Here is a 22,239-nt window from a genome sequence, read left to right as displayed (position 1 = left end):
TATTTTGTCTTTGATAACTTTACTTTTTTATTAGAGAATATTTCTTAACGTTGTAAGATAAAGTAAACATTTGTTTAGGAGTGTGAGAAGAGCATGGCTCTCCATGTATATTTTCAATTGGTGTTCTTTGTGAACCAAATACGTGGACTAACAACATCAACAGAACAGTTTTGCACCTGGTAATACATATGACAGTATTTATTGGACTTCCTTTTTCACCTGTTGCTTCTACAGAAAGACATTTCATATCTGCAATTCACAGAATTCATGTCAGAAGTATCTATCATAAAAAGTAAAAGAAAAAACTGTAATTATGACTAATGCTTTTATGTTTAAAGTTTGTAATAATGCCTTCCGTTTTTTTTACTTGGAAAATAATCTTTAGGAACTGGAAAATAAAGAACAATTACTTAAACAATTAGAAGATGCAGTACAGGACTATAAACGAAAATTTGCAGTAATTCGTCATCAACAAGGCTTGCTTTATAAAGAATATCAAAGGTATTGTTCTTCTCTGAATTCTTCGGTTCAAATATGTACATGTTTAATAATTTTGAGTCAAAATTTACAGCTACACTGGAATGGTTCTTTGGTTACTGTCAGAAATGCTGCTGATCTTGTAGCCAGATGTCCTGTATATTCTTTAGTCCTGAAAAAACAGAGAATTCATACATAAAACTTCTTCTGTATCTTTTTCTGCATAATCTAAAATGATAATGGCATTGTACTTTCTGCATCTGATTTCTGATATTTATTAGAATCTTGTGTTGCTGGCTTTCACATTGCATACAGTCTTAGCAGTTTCTTTGAGGGAGGAAAAAAAAAACAGAAAATGGTTATCCAAAGAGAGTCAGACATCTCTCCAGATTTCAGATCTTCAGTACTTTATGCTTGTTTCTCTCAATTCTTTCGTATGTTTAATTGAATCTAATTTCTATGAAGTTCTTCTTAAAGTCAAAGGACCCTAATTTGCTAAAAGCTTCGAGGTCAATCTGCTGATTTGGGTTAACAGGCTTCTAGTTGAATGTGTTGTATCCTTTCTGTTTTGGGATTGGAATAGCAGTGACTGGATGACTTTTGGAAAAATAGTGTTTCATCTTGTAGGAGCCTCTGTTTGTTTACTGTTAAGATTTCCCAGATAATGTTAGCATTGAGGCATTAAGGCGTATTATATATTGCCTCATTTTGATTACTTGATCAACTTGATTACATACCTCAGTCACAGGGAGGGACCTGCAGATAAAGACCTGGGTGTCTGTTGGACAGCAGGTTGGCCGTGAGCCAGCGGTGTGTCCTGGGGGTACATTAAAAAGCAGGTCAATGGAGGTGATCCTCCCCCTCTACTCTGCCCTGTTGAGGCCTCACCTGGAGTATTGCATCCGGTTCTGGGCTCCCTGGTACAAAAAAGACAGGGGTTTCCTTGAAAGAGTCCAGCCATGAAGATGATCAAGGGCCTAGAGCTCCTCTGTTATGAGGAAAGATTGAGGAACCTGAATCTGTTCAGCCTTGAGAAAAGAAGACTGAGAGAAGATCTGATCAATGTCTGTAAATACCAAGGTGAGGGAGACAAAGCAACGAGGCCAGACTCTTCAGCAGAGCGTGGCGACAGGACAAGGGGAAATGGCCAGAAATTGATGCATAGGAAGTTCCGCACTAATGTGCTAAGAACTTCTTCACAGTAAGGATGATGGACCACAGTAAGGGTGGTGCCCAGAGAAGTTGTGGATACTCCTTCTCTGGAGATATTCAAGATTTGCTTGGACACCTAGCTGTGCAACTTGGCCTAGGGAGATATCTTTGGCAGAGGGGCTGGACTAGATGATGTCATCTCTAGAGGTCCATTCCAGCCCCTACAGTTCTATGATTCTGTGATAATTCGAGGCACCTCTAAATGTGTTACAGGTTGAAATAAGGGGGAGGAGATTCTTTAATAGAGGAGAGTAATTTGGGCCACTGCAAGGCTTAGTGGTTTTGTGTTTTTATTTTTTTTAACTGAAATAGAAAAGTTAGAGTGGGAAACGATGATGTCTGTGCATCTGAAACAAAAATGAATGCTATGGAAGGAATGACTTTGAGTTAAGGTTACAGCCATTGCTTGCCTTTTTTTTTTTTTTTTTTTTTAATTTGGACCTCTGATGCTGATCTTGGATATGAGGATTCTAAGTTTAATTTTGCCTATTTCCTGAGGGAAATTGTTAATCTAGCTGCAACCCAAACAGAGGAGATAAGTTTTCAGTTTTCAGTTATCCACCTATAAGTTATAATACCTTTAAAAAATTACATTATTGCTTTAAAAAGATGATAATCTTGGTTTGCACTATTTCAGTGTTGCTGGCTTAGATACAGTTTTGAAAATCACCAAGTGCTTCATGATTCTGAATGAATGTATTTAATTACTGTTTTAGAGAAAAGGAAAACTGGCAGAAAGAATCAGAAGAAATGAAACAGGAAAAGAAAAAGCTGGAGGAGCAAAAAGAACAAGATGCTACAAAAATAAAGGAATACTCTGTAAGTACTTTTGTTGCTTCCTCTTTAAAAACATATTGATAAGTAGAAGCTAATAAAGAGTGATTATAAAACAGTACTATCATTTATTAGAATAGCAAAATGTTGCACAGGGAAAATCTGCTCAATTCAAATCTAATCAGAAGGGAAATTATTTATTTATTATTGAAATGTAATTAACTGTCAGGGAACTGTATATTCAGTATCAAGAATACAAAAAGTAAACTATACTATTATATTGTTAAGACACCTATAGCATTTTACTGTAGGCCTAAAAAGCAGAAAGCATGCTAGTTGTTAGGAACTAGATTTTTGAATCGCTTCAGGCCTCCAGGAGGCACAAGAAGGACTACTCTTCTTCATTAGGGTTGGAGAAATCTGGGATTTTTACAGCTCCAGTTCCTTTTCCCTGTCTTCTTGGCTGATGTGTACAACAGTAAAGCTGAAGCTCAAGTGTCTTCTGTGACCTGAGTCACTGTAGTTTCTTTCCACAGCCCCTCCAGGATTTATATATGCGTACAAACATGTGCACACACGAATGTACCTATGAGAGCGCAGAGATCATGTGGTTACTTTACAGATCTTAGTTCTGAAAATACGGGTCTCAAAGCAGGTCATTATTAGTGTTTGTTAAGTACTATGCTAATTTTATTTAGTCTAGAAGATAATTCAAAAACATTTTATTATGATTAGAAATATATAAGGTTAGTAAAAGAATGAAAACAGATGAATCCGTAGAGAATTATTTTTATTCTAAGTTTGGAAACTATTCTTCAGAAATTAATGACTTCGAAGATTTAGATTTTTTCTTTCCTTGTATGTTTATGCATATATTTAGTCTGCATGTATATTTTACTACAAAACTAAATTATTTCAGATTAATGGAATTATTAAAATTAGTTTTGAAAATGTATTTTTACAAAGGAAACTTGTCAACATCAATGGATTTGAATTCTACCATATATCTGTACAAGATTCTTGTTAAAAAAAATGTATTTTTACAGAATTTACTCAGTGCACTTGAGCTGGATCCAGATGAAACAAAAAAATGGCTTGCAGAAAATAATAGAAAAATAACTGTTTTACGCGTTAATGAAAGGTCCTTAACAAGGCAGTATACCACTCTACTTGAGATAGAACGACGTCTTAGAAAAGAAAATGAGAAATTGAAGAGTGAAATTACACATATGGAGACTGCAGTTGAAGGGAAGATTGGACATTTGCAACGATTCAAGGTATATTTTACTTTTACAGTTTGGCTGTAAATATACTTTTTTAAAAAACTTGAGCAGTACTCGTTTGTTGAATACTTCATGTAAGTGCTTGCTCAATGCTGTTTTGTCAAAGCATTCTTTGTATAATATGAGATCTGTTTTCTTCTTCTGAAATAGCTTCAATAAGTTCTTTATATTGACAGTGTCATATGAAATCATATCACACTTCTTGGCCCTTCAAGTTGATAGCACCTGCATTAAGCCATCTTTATAAAGTATGTTTTTACAAATGTGTCATGATGTAGAGGTAACTAATGATAGAATCATCTGGACAGTTCTGTACCAGCAAAATTTTGTCAGTGTTTGTTGGAAACAGTGCATAAAGATGTATATTAATGTAGTAAGTTAAAACAGTATCGTATTCTAACATTGTAATAACTATTATTCTCTTTTTCTTTGAAGTAATTTTTATCTAGTAAATCTCATTAACTCATTATATTGATTATTTTCATAGGAAATGGCTAGCTTCAAGATTGCAGCTCTACAAAAAGTGTTGGATGGTAGTGTTCCACTGTCTGAACTAGAACTGGCTAATAAGCAGTATAATGCATTAACTGCTAAATACAGAGATATGTTACAAAAAGATAATTTGCTCGTCCAGCGGACAACAAACATGGAACACATGGAGGTAAAGTCTGTGTTACCTTTGAGCCTTAAGGTTCAAAACTACACCTCACTGTACTTTGATTCTGCTTTTTTTTTTTTCTGCTGGGTTAATAGAAAGACAGAACTTGTCTTCTGTAGCATTGCAAGTCCTAACACTAAAATTACAAGTTAAAACATTTCTATGATGAATATGAGATGTTGGAGCAAGTCCAATTATTACTATTTTAATTTGTTTACTGGTAATTTGTCAGTGTATTAAGAAACATGAAAAGTCCCAGCTTTCATTCCACGCTTAAAAGGTTCTTTAATTTGTTGCTGGTATTGTTTTTGATCAATCTCAAACATGTACTTAGGTGCAAAATGAAATATCCTCCAGAAGTACTTCTCCTCTTCCTGCTGGAAATGATATGCTTAATATGACAAACTTAGACCATCTAGAATTAGACATAGAAATCTAGGAACCAAAGTCACTGTAATGCTAAATATTTGTGGTAGTGGTAATTTGATAGTAAAATTCAACAGAAAAAGCTTATGAGGCAACTTAAGCTATTCTGTTCCAAAACATAAATTTGTACTTACGTAAAATGTGTTAATTTTAGATTTTATAGATAATAAACATCAAGTCTGCTAAAGTTTAATAGTTTGCTGTTATGTTGCAAATTTTCTGTCATGTAGCATGAAAATGAATCCTTAAAAGCACAGATAAATTTCTTGAATAAGGAACTGGAAATCACAAAAGAGAAACTTCATACTATAGAACAGGCTTGGGAACAAATGACTAAACTGGGTAAGTATGGAGGTCGAATTGCAACATTAAAAAACAAATGGTTCTGTTTAAAAGTTGTATTTTACAATGTTTTAAAATTCATGTATCTGTTTTAAGAAAAAAGTCAACATTATTTTGTATCTTGCATTATAATAGTCTTCATTTTTTCAAATAATTTCTGTGTGATTTTTTTTCTTCTTTTGTTTGGTTTCATTTTACTTACCTATTCTACCAAACCCAGATTGTTTTCTTCCTCTGGAAACTATTTTGCATTGACTTTTGGATAGTTGGGTCAAGAGTTTAAAAGACAGAACTTGCAAAGCTATATCTACTGATTTTATTTTTTTATTTTTTTCTAACTCAGTTGTCAGTTAAAGTACTTCATTGGTGGTCAGAAAATGATCTCTTTTTTCTGGATTCATGTTCTGAAACAAAATGTTTTTTCTTAATTATATTTTACATCTGTTCTCATTATTCAAGAAGAACTCATTCAGTTATTTTTCTTTCAAAGATTTTTAATTAAATTTCTTGAAGATTTACCAGCTGAAGAAAAACGAAGTAAACGCTGAAAGCAGTTGTTAGTTTTCTAACCACAGTTGCAGATACACACATTTAAAATGGATAATAATATTTTATCCTAATCAGATATTTAAAAAAAGTAATAAGGCAATACTTTTTAAATAGCTGTGCCTCCAGTTTAAAAATCAGTATAGCATCATAGAATGGCTTGGGTTGGAAGGGACCTCAAGGATCATCAAATTCCAACCCACCTACCACAGGCAGTGTTGCCAGCTGCTAGGTTAGTACTAGACCAGGCTGCCCAGGGCCCCATCCAATCTGGTCTTAAACACCTCCAGGGATGGGACATCCACAGCCTCTCTAGGCAACCTGTTCCAGCATCTCACCACTCTCTCAGTAAAACATTTCTCTGACATCTAATCTAATGTATGTTTAGATAAAGTTTATATAAGAAGGATAAAGAGAGACTCCTTCAAGATGTAAATAATTTTCTTAGTTGAATCAGCCTGTGTATTCTGTAATGTAAATATTTTTGAATATAGGGGATGACAGTGCCATGGACAAGGCAACGAAAGCAATAACCAACAGTGAGATTTCATCAATTTCTAAGAAAATTGCCATGTTAGAAATGAAGGAACTAAATGAAAGACAGAGAGCAGAACATTCTCAACATATGTATGAACAGTTAAGGAATACTTTAAAGCAAGTAGAAGAACGCAATTTCGAATTGGAAACAAAGTTTGCTGAGGTAAGTGTGTTCAGAATTAACAACATAATTTGACACACATTAGAAGCATTTACTTGAGTTTTTTGAAAAGTATTACTCAGTTATGTATCATTTTGACTGACAAATTTATGATGCAAAATACAGATGCCTTTTATGAGCTGCAAATTTGCATGACTGAACATCTGTTAAAAAACATAAATACTGACCGTTTATTTCAAATAACATTTGTCCTCTATAAAATACATGATGAGCAACTTGACATAGTTTTCTAGTTTATCAGGAGACTCACAGGAAGAAGCCTATTCTTCACCCGTTTCTTATGTCTAATTCATACAATCTTCTCTGCTAATTTTCCTCTTATTATTGATTTCAATTGTTAGAGCTTTGTAAGTGAATGTCATGATTCTTTTGCAGACTATGTTCTTATGTGACATGCCAAGAATTTTCTGTAATACAGGCATAGAAGTAATGTGCTGTTGAAGCTGATGATCCTTATAATTACTTGTTACATCAGATTTAATCTTGGTGGATTTCTTTGTCTGCAGTATTTCTATTTAAAGTTTGTTTTATAAATTCATTATTTAATAGTAGGAGACTTTATTCAATTTTTTAAATTCTAATTTTTCTGATATTCTTAGAGCCTCTTGTGATGGAATAATTTCTTCTTTTTCATTAATAGCTCAGGCATTTTCTCAGGTAATTAATGAAAACTGCGCTATCACTTTGAGAACAGGAAATCTTCACATTCTAAACTCATAAATCTCTTTCAATGTGACCTTGTTTTCTTACCCTTTTCACAGTTCCCATAAGAACATCTATTTGAGTAGTTTGATTTTTTTTCAGAGTACTGCCTCAAATATATGAAATCCAGATAATAAGATATACCAAATGGTTTTGTTTGTTTAGGAAATTAATTATTTTCTTAATCATAGAATCACCAAAGTTGAAGAGACCTCCAAGATCACCTACTCCTGTCCACCTACCACCAATATTTTCCCACTAAATCATGTCCCTCAGTACAACAACTAAACATTTCTTGAACACTTCCAGGGATGGTGACTCAACTACCTTCCTGGGGAGCCTGTTCCAGTGCTTGAACACTCTTTCAGAGATAATTTTTTTGTAATATCCTACTTGAACCTTCCCTTGGTGCAACTTGAGACCATTCCCTCTTGTCCTATCACTAGTTATACTGGAGAAGTATCAGATCACCACCTTACCGCAACCTCCTTTCAGGTAGCTATAGAGAGTGATAAGGTCTTCCCTGAGCCTCCTCTTCTCCAGACAGAACAGTCCGAGTTCCATCAGCCTCTCTTTGTAAGACTTGTGCTTATTATTTTATTGATGAGTTGTATCAAATTAATCTGCCAGAACTGTATTTGGTAAATTAATTCCTAAGGTTCTGTGTGTCCCGTAATGTTTTTCATGTGCCCCATCTTTCCTAATGCTCTTTGATGTGATACTGTGTTTACTCAATATTTAACAATCAGGTTGTTGATAAAGGTGTCTTTAAAAAAGAACAAAACAAATATGGTATTAGGACTCTGAACAGTTATTGCCAGTATTTCTGTTATTGATCCCAATATGCTGCACAGTAAATTAAATATGTAAGTAAAACAGTTCATTTCCTAAAGAGCTTATAGTTTTACTATTTTTTTTTCTTTTTTTTTTCTTTTAAAAGCAAGATCTTTGTTGGAACGATTTTAAGAAAATTCACTAATTAAAATAGGGTTTAATTTAGAAATCTGTTCCACGCTGATCTGTATATCTCCCCCTAAATGCATGCAGTGCTGTGAACAAAAATATATTTAAGCAGAGAGAAAATAAACTAGTTTTCAAATGTGGCTGAACAGTGTTTTGTAATGCCTTTAAAAGAAGTTACTTTGGGCACTTTGTTTTCTTTGCAGGTTTGGGATCAGTTGTGTGCTTACAATATCGTTCTCTTTTTTTGCTTCTTTTTTTAAGCTCACCAAAATCAATCTTGAGGCACAGAAAGTGGAACAGGAATTAAGAGATGAACTGTCAAATAGTGTAAGTAAGTCAGTGAGTGATGCAGACAGACAACAAATCATGGACCTAGAGAAGCGTGAGATGGAGCTCAAGATGGAAGTATCGAAGTAAGTGCGGAGGTAACAAATAAATAATGCAGTGCTTGGATTTGTGAAAAACAACTACAACAACAAAAAACTGTACTGGCTCAAATACTTGCATATAACACTTTTCAATGTTTGATTTTTTTTTGCATTTATATATGCCAAATTTAGAATGGAAATTAAGTGTTTAATTCATTTTTTTTGACTCGTGATTTGAACAAGGAATTAAATGCTGGCCTGGATAGATAATCATAAGTGTGTCCTAAAATATTAATTGCTACCATGTTTAAACAAATTAGTTAAGGTTTTTTTCCTGTTTCTATGCCACAACCATCCACAACAAATAACATAATCCTGCTATCTTCCTAAATTAGCAAAGTCTGTGGATATGTGCAGTGATTCTGATGCTGAAAATGGGGCATTAGACTTGGGGAAGCAGGGAATGTAATAGAGAATGAATCCTGGTGCGCATTTACATCTTGAACTGGGAGAGAAACAGAGAAGGAGAGAGGTACTTCAAGGAAAAACCATGACTTTGTTTTCTTTGAGAAGATTACTGGTAGGAAACTTACAGGAAAAATCCATCATAAAAGGTGAGAAGCAATACAAAAGAATTTTTCTAACAAGATTCCTGAGCAGTAAAGAAGAGTGCTGAAAAGCACTGAAAAACAAACTTCAAATATTTGATAGGAGGGTACAAAATAAACATCTTTTCTTAGCATGTTCAGTGTAGAAAAACTAACAAGTTATTAGGTGGTTTGAAGCAACACAATGCTCTTGTTTTTCCTGTAAGGTTGAGAGAACTGTCTGATGTTGCAAGAATGCAAGTTGAAGCTCTAGAGGCACGTCAGCAATGCAGAGAGAAGGAAGTGGAATCTCTTAGAATGCAAGTTTTAGACTGTCAGGTACAGCAATATTAATGTTTATTAGCACTCTGCTTTGAATTTTTTTTTTTCTCGGGGCAAGGAAGAAATGAAATAATTTTACAGTAAATGAGGAACCTGTGAAAGTATTTCAGAAGGATCTTACCAAACCAATCCTTTGTTCATACCCTTTCAGGAATTTTGTGTATTTACTTTCATAATTGTGTATATATTTTTTTTCATTTCTAGTTGTACAGCTAAAAAAAAAAAAAAAAAAAAGATCCTGAGCTTATTTCTGTGTTATTTACATATATTCCTATATAATTAATAAGGGTCAATTTTTAAACAGAAAATCAAGAGTGTTGGTAGTGTTTTTTTATGTTTTTATTTTTATGAGACAGGCTTTGACTTGTGAAGCTTGAAGATAAAGCTCGCTATCTTTTTCTGTTACAAGCTAAAACAATTTCTTGGGATTGCCTCTGTCTTCTAGAATGGTTTCAATCCCTGGATATAACACTTCTGCTGGCTTTTATGTTATTATATTCGGTTTGCTTTTCTTCCCTACTCCGTGGTATTTTGGAAGGAAACAGTTTTTAAGATTGGTATCTGAAAAAGTTCTACTTTAAACATATGGCTGTATTAATAAGATTGGGAAAATAAAAAGTTTTTTTTAGAGGCTTGTATCTGTGGAATAAAAATCATGCAATATATAAAATACAAAAGGTAATAGCTGCATTAATACACTCCATTAATATACCTGAAAAATTATTTTGATCTATAATTTTTTTCTTAGGCACAGTCTGATGAAAAAGCAATTATTGCTAAACTGCATCAGCGTATCATAGCCCTTCAAGACAGTGAATCCATTGCTATAGGCAAGTTGGAGACTCTAAAATTGAAACTAAAGAAAGTGGAAATCCACAATCTGCATTTAGAGCAGAAACTTAATGACAAAGAGCATGCCTTATATTTTGCCCGACTGGAAGGAAGGAATAGAGCAAAACATCTACGACAGACAGTTCAGTCTTTGCGGAGACAGTTTAGTGGGGCTCTACCTTTAGCACAACAAGAAAAATTCTCGAGGACAATGATTCAGCTACAAAGTGACAAACTGAAAATCCTAGAAGAAGTCCAGCGCGCCCAGCAGGACCGTCGAAATGCAGAAAACAGAGCACTGGAGGTGGAGTTGAAGCTGAAAAGTTTGGAAGAGTTATTAAATGCATTGAAGGATACGAGAGGAGCTCAGAAGGTTTGCTTTCTTACAGCTTTGAGTAGCAATCTGAATCTAATTTAGCATTTATGCTAAATTTCATTTCAGTGTGTTTCCTGAACCTCTGTTTAATGTAGAGCTTCAAGATCTCAAAATGTACTGTGTCAGAATAAGACAGCTGTCATTATTGTTTTTCCTATTTTAAAAAAGTAGCAACATGATTAGTTATTTGCTGTGTAAAAGTCAGTGCAGTCAGAGTTACTAATTTTCTTTTTCTAATTAAGTGGCATAGGAAATAGGGTCTTACTGTGAATTAAATTGCATTAAATTTAATTAAATTATGAATTAAATTAAATTATGCACTAAATTAAATTAAATGCAGAGTAATATTCTGAAGTTCTGTTACATGAGCTTGTACTGAAATCTTTGCTACAAATTCCTGACTTCTAAATAGATCCAAGGGAAGTATGCTCAGAAATGTTATTATAGCCATATAATTCTACTCAGCCATATTTTGCTATTGTAAAAATACTGCTTTGCAATTTGAATAAGGCATTCTCACTTCTCTTCCAAATCCCTGTGTAGTTGGTTAGGTCATTTGAAAATTATTTAGAGAGAGGTTTTAGTCAGCGTGGGTGAAACATTTTGCCTATCCAATTGTCTTTTGTGCTTTTCATAATTCCTTTTGCAGTTCATAATCTTACCATGGTGCCTCATTCAAAGGAAGAAACTTAAAAAGGCAGAATATTTCCCTTGCTTAGATAAATGCTGCCCTTCCTCAAAGTGTAACTGCATCTAGGTGGCTTGTAGGCTTGGTAGATGATAATACTGTTTCTCTTTCATTATTAGGTAATAGAATGGCATATGAAGATGGAGGAACTCCATCTGCAGGAACTTAAACTCAATCGAGAATTAGTCAAGCAAAAGGAAGAGATGAAGTATTTGCATAACATAATTTCGGAATACGAATGCACAATCAATAATTTGGAAGAAGAAGTTGTGCAGCAGAACAAGGTATGCATTTCTGCATACTACTTGAAAAACAGCATATTCTTTAAGTGATTTTGAAGTTATTCTTGGTAGTAAGATTTGCAACAGATGTTTTTATCATAGTTCTGTAATAATTTTTAATAGCAAATGGGCTATTAGAATAGCACTTCATTATTTTTTTTTCTGTTTAAGTTGGTTATAAATTCTCCATTGCCTTTAATAAGTAAAATGCTTTTATCAAACATTTGTTACAGTTTCACGAAGAAAGGCAAATGGCATGGGACCAGAGGGAATTAGAATTGCAGCGCCAATTAGATGTATATGATCAGCAACAGAATGAAATACTTAGTACTGCACTAAAGGTACACGCATTGAATTAATTATAAATAAATTAAGAAGCACATTTTTCAGAGCTGTTGTATAATATGAATACAAATTTTTCTGTACAGTGTGAAGAGGCAACAGGATCGGTTCCAGACCCTAGTTTGCCCCTCCCACAACAACTTGAGCTGGCTTTGAGGAAGATTCAGGAGCATGTTCGAACAATTGTGGAAACAAGGGCAACCTGCAAATCACTAGAGGAGGTAATTAAATGTGTAACGTACCATATAAAGGATAAAGGTTGTATTTCTATGTCCATAATTATATTTCTCTAACAAATACCTTTTATGAATGTCCATCAGATGTGTTGATTCCCTTAGAAACATTTTAACTCAGAAAAAATGTAGATAATATATTTATTTGCAGTTATGTAGTTCTTTCAGTTGGGACAGATTATTGGGGAACATTTTTGATTAATTTAGATTATATCTTTACTAGGATAGGATGTTCTTGTACAGCATTCAGTTTATTAATTTCAAAAACACCACCACATTAGTTTTGATAGTACAAAGTGGGACAGTACAAAGTATGTAAGCAGAAGATACCCTGGAGCTTTCTTGATCTAATAGTAATTCCATACAGCCAAAATTACATACAGAAAACCTTTTGATTGTAAACCCATTTAGACAAATCTTGTTAGATTTTTTAAAATATAAGCTCTTTTTTTGCAGCATTTGAGTTCTGTGAATTCAATAATTGTTTTCTGTTGTAGAAATTAAAAGAAAAGGAAGCTGCTCTGTGGAAAGCTGAACAAAATGTTTTATCGAGGGATAAAATTATAAGTGAACTTAGACTTCAGTTACCTTCAACGTCAGAAAAAGAGAAAATAATAGCTGAATTATGCAAAAAAGAAGATGATCCAGAGTACCATCATGCAATAAAAATTGCTCATCAAACTATTGCAAATATGCAATTACGATTAAATCAGAAGGAGGAAATGTTAAAAAAATACCAAGATCTGCTTGCTAAAGCAAGAGAGGTATTTATGTTTTGCATAAACTTTTTTTTCCATTTGTAAGGTTTTTGTTGACCTCACTGCTAGTGGAAATTTTTTTTTTTTGTCTCAGAACAGAATACTGTTACTTGTTTTGTTTCTTTCTTTTTCTGTAGAAAGTTCATGTATAATTTATTAACTTCTTTAAATAAGAGGTTTGCTTAGTCAAGAGGTTTATGTATATGGTCTATGTCTAGGAATTAAATTAGTATGACAGGAAGATAATAAAAATTTGCTGTGAGAAGTGGACTCCGTTATTCCAGAGACTTTACAAGTATTTGCACCAGTGATCTGTGGACTGCATCTTGTAGTAAATTTGGAAGACATATGAAAGAAAAGCATTTATGGAAAACACACTTCTTAAATATGCTGACATTTAAAATATACTTTTAAAGTATAACCTTGTGTTAAAGCATATTATTGTATTCTTAAAGCAAATTCTATAATTTTTAGATTCTTAAAGCGTATTTTGAAACAATAAACCTTTTGTTTAGGAGATATTTCAAGACTAAAGATGCCTCTGTTTTAGTGTATTTGGATCAGAAGCACATATCTGAAGCATCATTGTTTAGTTAACGTATATAGTTATTTTATCTGAGAAAGATCAAGTTCTAGGATAGGAAATAAAACAGAAGATGCAGTCTTAAGAATGAACCTACTATGCTCTGTCAGCTAGTAGACATTCAACCCATAGCATCACATTAAAATTAGTCTAAACAGCCCTGAAAACTATATAGTATGAATATCACTACCCATAGTGAGACACAGTTGGCGAGGAGCACAAACAGCTTTTGGTGTTTGCTTTCTAGCTCCTGTTCTTTTGCAGTACACTACTTACAATATATTTTAAAACTGTAATAGTCCATTTTTTTCTAGTAGTAAGTGCTGAGAAAAGGGAAAAAAAAAAAGAAAGGTATAATCATTAACAAGATGAGAAGTCTTTTGAAAAACAGAACTGGAGGAAACGATACTGAGCAATAACTGAAGAATCTATGTGGAGGGTACTTCAGTTCCATGTGCATCAGTAGAATCACATTTTTATTTTGAACTAACAGGAACAAGAGGAAACAGCAAAGAAACATGAAGAAGACATTAGAGCTCTACACCAGAAGTTAGATTTGTGTACTGAGAATTCTCTTAATAAATTGAAACAGACTGCTTTGGTGAGTTATGTGTATTTGTGGGATTAGTGAAGTTGTTCCTATATTTTGAAATTGGTTACTCAAAAGAACAGTTTTATAGTCAAAATTAAGTAATAGTGATGATGAAAAATAAATAGATGGTCAATACAGAAAGAACTTAAGATATTCCTGAATTTGACATTGATGAATTAGAGGACAAGTGTAAAACACAAAGTTTCTGCTTTAGACTATAAGATCATTGTTCTTAATCTAATCTATAGATTTAAAGGGGAAGAAGGGAGGTTTATTTTTTCTTTATTGTTTTCAGTCAGTTGCATTAATTTCATTTTAATGCAGATTTTCCTTTGACAATTGATGATAAGGTGACAGCCATATGTAATTGGTTATTCTGTAGATTTTTCCACCTGCAAAATTCTTTTCAAAGTAGCATAGGAATTGTATCTCAGTAGATAAATTGCTAGATACTAATGTTTGGTTAGAACTGAATTTAAAATGCATCACTAACCTTTGATTTAAAGCGTAAGGTGTTTATCACACACATTTGTTCTTTTTTACAGGAGTTAATGGAAGATCCTTCTTTATCACTTAACAGCAACAAACACTTCCTCCGTTTAGCTGAAATGGAGCAAACTGTAGTAGAACAGGACAGTTCTCTTGCTTCGCTTGTTGGTAAATTAAAGAAAACATCATCTGATTTGGAGAAACAAAAACAGATTACTGTAATGAAAATCAAAGAGTTTGAGACCATCAGAGCCCAGTAAGTTTTTAGACTGTCACCATTAAGTCACTGTTGGTCAGCTATGCATTGCTGTTACTGAAGTGGTCTGTTGAATTGAGCGTATTTTAGCTGATATTTAGGTTTAGCTGAAAAAAATGTAAGAGTTATTATGGTTGGTAAATGTAAACTATTTTTGCTTTGAAGATCTTCATTAAGGCTGATATTGAAAAATGTAGCTTGAGAAAATGTATTTCAGTTGTAAACTTCGTGCCATCCAATCAAAAACAAAGTATTTAATTAGTCTTGGTATGGGAGTTGTCTTTAAGGTATTGTTATACTTCCTCTGCACTCTCTACCACCCATTTGAACTTGCTGCCTGACAAGTTTAAACACATGGGAATGTAAGACTTGTTAAAAAGAAAAAAGGTTGATGGTTTCCGTAGCAGTCAAGGACAGGAAGAATTAAACTAGAACATTGTTACAGATTGATTTGTCAATTTTTCTTGAATAATTTCCTTATTAAGTGGAGACACTCTTTGCTAAGATTTTTTTTATTATTATTTTTTATTATTTTTTTAAATTTTTTTTGCTATTCTCAAACTGTATACCATTTTTTTACTCATGAGATGGTAAGGCACTGGAACAGGTTGCCCAGAGGATGGATGCCCCATCCCCAGATGAATGCAAGGCTAGACTGGCTGGGGCCTTGGGCAGCCTGACCCAGTGAGAAGTGTCCCTGCCCATGACAAGTGGGTTGGAAATAGATGAGCTTGGATGTCCCGTCCAACCCAGCCCATTCTGTGTTTGTACAATGATTTGTTTTAACAACACAAAATACAACATTGTTGTTTTATTTGAAGTTTGCTAGCTAATAATTAAGCAGTGTGCCCTATTAATGCTTATTTTACATTAGGCTTCAGGAAAAGCACACAGTTGATGTGGAACTACTGAAAGATGAAGCAAATGGATTGAAGAAAGTGCTGTCTCACGTGGAGAAGGAATTAGCCAATGTAAAAGCTGAACTAGAGGCTCAAAAAGAAGCAAATAAGAGAGCACCTACAACAATAATGAAGAGCTTAGTGGAACAGCTGAAGAACCAGTTAGCCCTAAAAGAGAAGCAGCAGAAAGTCAGTCAACAAAAATTACATATCTAGGTCATAAACAAAAATTAATGCTTAAAGTGGCTTAATGTTTAAGAATTATATGTATGCTACAGCAAGAGGTGAAATATAATTGCATAATTTAACATAAAATACAGTTGCATTTTGTTGTTTTCTGATGTTCATATTAGCAGCTTCTTCTGGTATTAGAACTTGCATTTTTTATTTTCAGGCTTTGAGTAAAGCACTTTTGGTACTTCGAGCAGAAATGACTGCTAATGCTGAACAGCAGATAATTTCTGCAGCGTCACAAAAAGAGGCATATATGAACGTTCAGGAGATTGTTGACAGAGAAACAAAGAGGCTCATGGTGAGTACAAGCTAATGTCTTTGTATTCTATTATTATGTATCTGGTATATCTTGATGGTTTGTGTTTGTTTTTTTTTTTCTCTAGACACAAATAGAAGAACTGAATAATCAGATTTCAAAACTTACAGATAACCTTAAACTAAGTAAAAACAGGGAGAGTGCTTTGTTAGATGAAAGGGATGAACTGAACCAAGAACTTCAGAGGAAACAAAAGGCACTTACTAAAATGATGAGAGAAAAAAATGAAATCGAAATGGAAAATGAAGAATTGAAGAAACGGACCAGGAGGCTAACCAGTGGTATTCAGGTAGAAGAAATTTTTTAAACTGTATTTCATCTTGGTCAAGCTTTTATACTAGATGGGCTGGCTTGATGGAGGGTTAACTACCTTTGACAGGCATTGAGACCAATACTCAGTTTAAAATTGTATGTTTGCTATCAGCTGGGTTACACATGAGCTTATTAGTTTTTCCTGTTGGAAGTATGTCTCAAATACACTGAACAGGCTAAAAAATATGTTTTCCTTGTAACAAATTTAAGAATCTGAAGAGATGAATTGCCACTTTTAAAGCTGCTAAGAATGGCTAGCTTGAATTTTGTGATCTTCCTGTCTGCCCTCACTTCTCTGTTCGGAAGTATAACTGTCTCAATTTTGTTTTTGAACTCAACTACTTACTACTGAATTAAGTTTAGAATGCATTTGTTGAACGAATTGTTGAATGAACTGTTGAAGTAAAGATAATTTTTAAAGGATCATTTAGGTTGTAAGCTAATTCTACCAATTGGAATTCAAGTCTTTATTTTTGGTGGGGAGAAAAATACTTAGGTAGTGGTCATTAAACTTTAAGTTGAGAGTAATTTTTCAGAACAGAGTTGGTGAGCAAAATCTGATTGATGAACTTCAGAAGAAAGTTAAGAAATTGGAAAATGAACTTGAGAAGAAGTGTGAAGAAGTAGAAAAAAAAAGTATAAAAGAAGACAAGGTATGTGATGAATACAAATACTGTGGCTTTGAAAGATATCATCCTAAATGTAGGCAGTTCAGCTCTTTCCACTGCCTCCTAAAACAACTGTGAACTAGCCAAACTTGATAAAATCAAAAGCAGTTACATGTCAGTCACTTTTTTGTATTCTGTGTAGAATACAAACAGTAACAAAAGTTACTGTTTGTTGCTTAGTACTAAGTGCTTCTACTTTAATGCTTTCCTGCCCTTTTTGTAGAATTAAAAGTCCACAGGTTGTAGAAAACTAAGATTTTATAGATAGCAGTGAAATTGAGTAAGTAAGTGAAGTTAAATGTTCATTTACAAAATCAGTGCCGTGATAGAAATGTGAAGTACTTGAGGAGCAAAAAGTGTGAAGTGATTATGTGTCTGTAAGTGGTTATTCTTCACAAAAGCAGTCTCCGCTTCCAGGAAGTTATGATCTTCTGGAGATGTGTTCATTTTACAATTTCTCTGCTTGTTATTTTTCCATTTTCAATTACTGGCTTATCACAGTAATCATTCATACTCTTTACAATATTAAGTATGATTTCAAGACTAAAGTTATGCTTCCAGTTAGTTTGAGATTTTTTTTATATACTTACTGCTTAGTGTTTAAAGACATTTTTCAAAATCTTTTTTTTTTCCTCTTTGCAAGAATTTACTTTCTGTCTTTTAGTAACTGTAACTTTAGAGTGAAGACAGGACAGAAAGTACAGGAATGAAATGAAGGAAAGGAAAAATCCAGTGACACAATAAAAAGGTTGTTTACAGGATGATTTTTCAGTAGTCATTTGTGATCACATACATAAAGGTCTTAATTGATGCGTATTTTATAAGCACTTAATTGTAACTGTAAGAAAGTACAGATGAGCAGCTTTGCAGCAGGAACATAAAACCTCCTAGTGAGCTGCAAGGAAGAGGATAGCTGTCCTGTAAATTGGCATAGAAAAGCCCTTCTTTTTCTTTAATTTTACAAACTTCTTTACAAACCTGTAATTTAAATTAAAAGGATATATTTCACAAGTTTGTGTAAGTTTTTTAAAATCTGCCACTTTTTTTTTTTTTTTTAAGTGAACATTAAAACGTGAAGATGAATTTGATAATATAACATTAAATTGCATCAGCCTTTTATGCCAGTTACTGCAGCAAGTTTAGAGTATCCAGCTTGGACTGATTATAGTTTGATGTTTCAAATTTAAAAATGTAAAATATGCTGTGCATGGTTTTCCAATCTGTTTGTTTGCTTTAAGAAAACAGTTTGAAAAGAAATACATAATTTGTGTATGTGCTTCACAGACCTCGAAAGAGGAAATAATTAGATGGGAAGAAAGTAAAAAATGGCAAATCAGAATGGAAGGGATGCGGAACAAACTTAAAGAAAAGGAAAAGGAAACCGATACGTTAGCTAAACAGTTCACTACATTGAAGGAACTTTATTCCAAGTGAGTTGTTTTTAATACATTCTGCTACAAAGTGATGGCATAGGAGAAATCCAAATATTTTTGCCACATAATCATACCAGCTCATTACAAGATGGATGCCTACATTAGATACTGCTATTGAGATTAAAGTAATTATTTAATTTTCAGGCAGCAGGCCACTCCTTTAAGTATCCTTTCACTTGCAGAGAAAACACAAGGTTTCTTTTCTTCTACACCTATAGAATTAACTGTCTATGAATGCAACTAATTTATGTGCCTTATTATGCTTCTTGTATATGGTGTTCTGTTGTTTCCCTGTAACAAGTAAAAGTTTCAGCGAGACGGACTGAATCTTACCTCAGTGTTATTGAATCAGACTATTAGAATTGGATAGTGTGCCACTGTTTGTTATGCTACTGCAGTACTGACAATTATAGCATGATGAGACAGAAACTTTTTTAAAACAAAACATAACAAAAAAAACAACCACATTTGTATGGCTTCCATGAAAGTTAAGTTTACTTCAGTACAGTAATGGCAGGATTGCAGTGATGATGGTTGGTGATGACCTCCAAATGATGATGATAGATAGCAGTGAAATTGAGTAAGTAAGTGAAGTTAAATGTTTATTTACAAAATCAGTGCAGTGATAGAAATGTGTAACTGTTAGATTGTTGATTGAAATTGCTTCAAAATGGCATTTGTCTGAGGTTAGAGCAAATCTTTCAGAAATTTAAGATAAAACACAGTCAAGAACAACAAATGACTTGTGACATGTCTGCTGTTAACTTCATGGTCACTATTTTTTCCAATATTTGTGATTTATTTATTTATGTAAAGCAGTCACTATTTGTATGGTAACTTTAATTAACGAAAAGGGTGGTACAGTACAGTGACAAAATAAATTACAAGAATTATTTGAGGTAAGAAATAAATTTTCTCCCAAAGAAAGCAAGTCAGCAAATACAAATAACATTTTAGCTGCTATTTTACTGCATCTTGCAGGACTGAAAAAGAGAAAATTACTCTTCAGAAGAAACTGAAAAATACTGGTGTTACTGTTGACCGTGTTGTTGGAGTAAGAGTTTCTGAGACTGAAAAAGAACTGGAAGAACTAAGGAAACGGAATGTAAATTTAGAAAATGAAGTTGCTCACATGAGGTGAGAGGCATTTCAAGAAAATCTGTAAAAAATATGAAATCATAGAATCATAGAATTGCTCAGGTTGGAAAAGACCTCATAGATCATCAAGTCCAACCACAACCTAACCATACTACCCTAACTAACAGCCTTCTGCTAAATCATGTCCCTGAGCACCACATCCAAATGGTTTTTAAACACATTCAGGGATGGTGACTCAACCCCCTCCCTGTGGAATGTATTCCAGTGCTTAACAACACTTTTGCAAAGAAGTTTTTCTCATCAAAATGAGAAAAGATCTGTGTAAAGATCCATTAGTTCTGTGATACAATAGTGATACAATTAGGAAAAAAGAAAACAAACAAACAAAAAAACAGACTAGGTTGCAAGAGCCCTATGAGTCTATGAGGAACAAACTTAAAGCTTGTGCATGTACAGAGATTATACAACATTGTTTCATTATTTTAAAAGTGAAACAGTTTAAAAAAACATACCACTCCTTTTAAGTAATGTTGTAATAATTTCTAGTTGATGAAAGATTCTGGAACTTAGATGTTGTAGTTATGCAGTGTATTCCTAATCATTGTATCCATTATTGCAATGCATAGTGTACCTCAGTAATAGAAGGTGCACACATCTCAAAAGAGCAGATTCCTTTTCCCAAAGTAGGTACTCTTGATTCAGGGGATTAGCTGAAATAGTGTATATGGATAACACTGATTTAGTATGACTAGTCCATTAAAATTAGAAGTTTCAGTCCAGTAATCCAGAATTTCACGTTTGTTTTACATAAAGATATGCTCTTCTGTATTAATAGCCATTTTTTATTTTGGCTTGATTCATTTTTGGATGTAGAACACAGCAAGCAATTCCACGAGATTCTGTTGTAGAAGAATTACATTTAAAAAATCAATACCTTCAGGAAAAGCTTCATGAATTGCAGAGACAGTGTTCAAGAGAGACATATTCTAGGCCCTCGGTAAGCTAATAATATGATTCTATTATCACTGCACCTACTTAACAAAAATATTTATTATCTGTTACTATTCTGTATCATTTGGGAAATTTTATTTCAAATAATCATTGTTCTAAAACAGAATATGAAATACTCCATTTCTTGTATAGAAAAAAAGAACTAGTTTCTGAGTTCTGCAGGTAGAAGCTGAAATTCTCCATTTCCTATTGTGGAGAAATAAGGGATATATATTGTCAAAAATATGAGTCTGCAACTGAGTGACTACTTTATTCACCACGTTGATTGAAAAATGTGGCACGCAGAGTTTGAGGAGATTTTTAGCTGCGTTTCAGTTACATTAGATGTGGTTTGTTCTGCTTTGATTTGTACAAAGTTAACTATATTGTGAATATTGGGTTACTACATTTTTTTAATTCTTCAGGAAATAAATTCAACAGTACAGTCTGTTTCTTTATTTCTTCTTTTGTTTTACTGTCTTCTGCTTTTCTTGCATGCTTCATTCTGTCCTCAACTTGAATTAGAGTACATATTATCAAACTGAACTGAACAAGTCTCTTCCTGTCAGTATCAATAAAAAGAAGTATTTGAATTACCTCCAAAAGAAATCTGTTTCAAATAGGGATGAAACCAAACATCAGACTAATCTTAGCACTTCTGATAACAATGAAATAGATGAGGAAGCAAGCATACAAAGTTCCTTTGTGCATAATGAAGGCCATGAGGCTACCAGGGATGCAGGCACAGAAGTCAGTCCTGAGCAACAGCATCCTGAAGATAATGAAAAGTGCGAAGACACAGATATTTCTCGGGAAGGATTGAAAAACAACAATACAGCTGAAGATAGTGAAGAGAATTGCACTAATAAAGAAGAAGATGTAACCCAGCCTGAGAATGGAAAAACTAATTTGGAATTTGAAGAGGAGGACAGAAAGCAAGAAATATGCAAGCAATCAAATGTTGATGAAGAAGAAAGTGTAGAAGAGCTTTATCCTGACAGAAGGAGCTGCAATCACTATTATTCGGGAGAACCTTCTAATCAAGTTAATGATGATGAAGGACAAAGAATAAATGTGAATAATGAAATGAATCAACACACCGCAGAGAATAAATGTGAAACTTACCAAAGTGATACAGAGGGAGTTGAAACAACCCCAGAACCCTGTGAAATGCCTGAGGTTTGATACTGTAGCAATCCTCTTGCATTTTTTCTGTAGAAGTGACATAGAATAGTTCTGAATGATCTGCAGTGATATTGAAGTCATTACCAAATGGTCCATAAAAACAAATCTTACACTTTCACAATTCATTTGTATGTCAGTTCACAACTAAGTTGTCAATTCTATAGTTTTGATGCAAAAAGCTTACAAATAATCATAATGATGCATGCAGCCCAGTGATCATTCTTTAGAGACATATGGTGTGATATTACATACATTTAGAAAAAAATGTCCTATATTG

General features: G+C 33.5%; 1 protein-coding gene and 1 long non-coding RNA gene across 9 annotated transcripts in view; one reads left to right on the top strand and one right to left on the bottom strand.

The window, feature by feature from the left end:
- The window catches only part of CEP290 (centrosomal protein 290), a 52,413-nt gene that overhangs the window by 18,662 nt on the left and 11,512 nt on the right, over nt 1-22,239 (top strand). For 7 of the 8 annotated variants that reach the window (XM_019613633.3, XM_010708849.4, XM_085222472.1 and 4 more), the window contains 22 exons: nt 386-501; nt 2,406-2,508; nt 3,510-3,740; nt 4,234-4,407; nt 5,061-5,172; nt 6,213-6,418; nt 8,363-8,514; nt 9,284-9,395; nt 10,147-10,602; nt 11,413-11,577; nt 11,808-11,915; nt 12,003-12,137; nt 12,647-12,913; nt 13,984-14,091; nt 14,628-14,827; nt 15,702-15,915; nt 16,121-16,258; nt 16,344-16,565; nt 17,125-17,241; nt 18,541-18,686; nt 19,671-19,826; nt 20,661-20,784. In XM_019613633.3, the coding sequence (XP_019469178.2) occupies nt 386-501; nt 2,406-2,508; nt 3,510-3,740; nt 4,234-4,407; nt 5,061-5,172; nt 6,213-6,418; nt 8,363-8,514; nt 9,284-9,395; nt 10,147-10,602; nt 11,413-11,577; nt 11,808-11,915; nt 12,003-12,137; nt 12,647-12,913; nt 13,984-14,091; nt 14,628-14,827; nt 15,702-15,915; nt 16,121-16,258; nt 16,344-16,565; nt 17,125-17,241; nt 18,541-18,686; nt 19,671-19,826; nt 20,661-20,784 (3,762 nt within the window). Of the gene's footprint in view, nt 1-385; nt 502-2,405; nt 2,509-3,509; nt 3,741-4,233; nt 4,408-5,060; nt 5,173-6,212; nt 6,419-8,362; nt 8,515-9,283; nt 9,396-10,146; nt 10,603-11,412; nt 11,578-11,807; nt 11,916-12,002; nt 12,138-12,646; nt 12,914-13,983; nt 14,092-14,627; nt 14,828-15,701; nt 15,916-16,120; nt 16,259-16,343; nt 16,566-17,124; nt 17,242-18,540; nt 18,687-19,670; nt 19,827-20,660; nt 20,785-21,302; nt 21,957-22,239 lie in introns of all 8 variants that reach the window. The other variant, XM_085222481.1, reaches the window with a different exon arrangement.
- LOC116216730 (uncharacterized) lies at nt 2,101-22,202 on the bottom strand. Its single transcript, XR_004160046.2, has 3 exons — nt 21,903-22,202; nt 14,576-20,497; nt 2,101-3,049 (listed from the first exon to the last, which is right to left on the bottom strand). It is a non-coding gene; the product is annotated as an uncharacterized LOC116216730 (long non-coding RNA).

Source organism: Meleagris gallopavo, chromosome 1 (genome assembly GCF_905368555.1).
Source record: "Meleagris gallopavo chromosome 1, MGAL_WU_HG_1.1, whole genome shotgun sequence".
In the NCBI taxonomy this organism is placed as follows: domain Eukaryota; kingdom Metazoa; phylum Chordata; class Aves; order Galliformes; family Phasianidae; genus Meleagris; species Meleagris gallopavo.
Note: the sequence above shows the minus strand (reverse complement) of the source record. Positions and strands in the feature narration are given on the sequence as shown.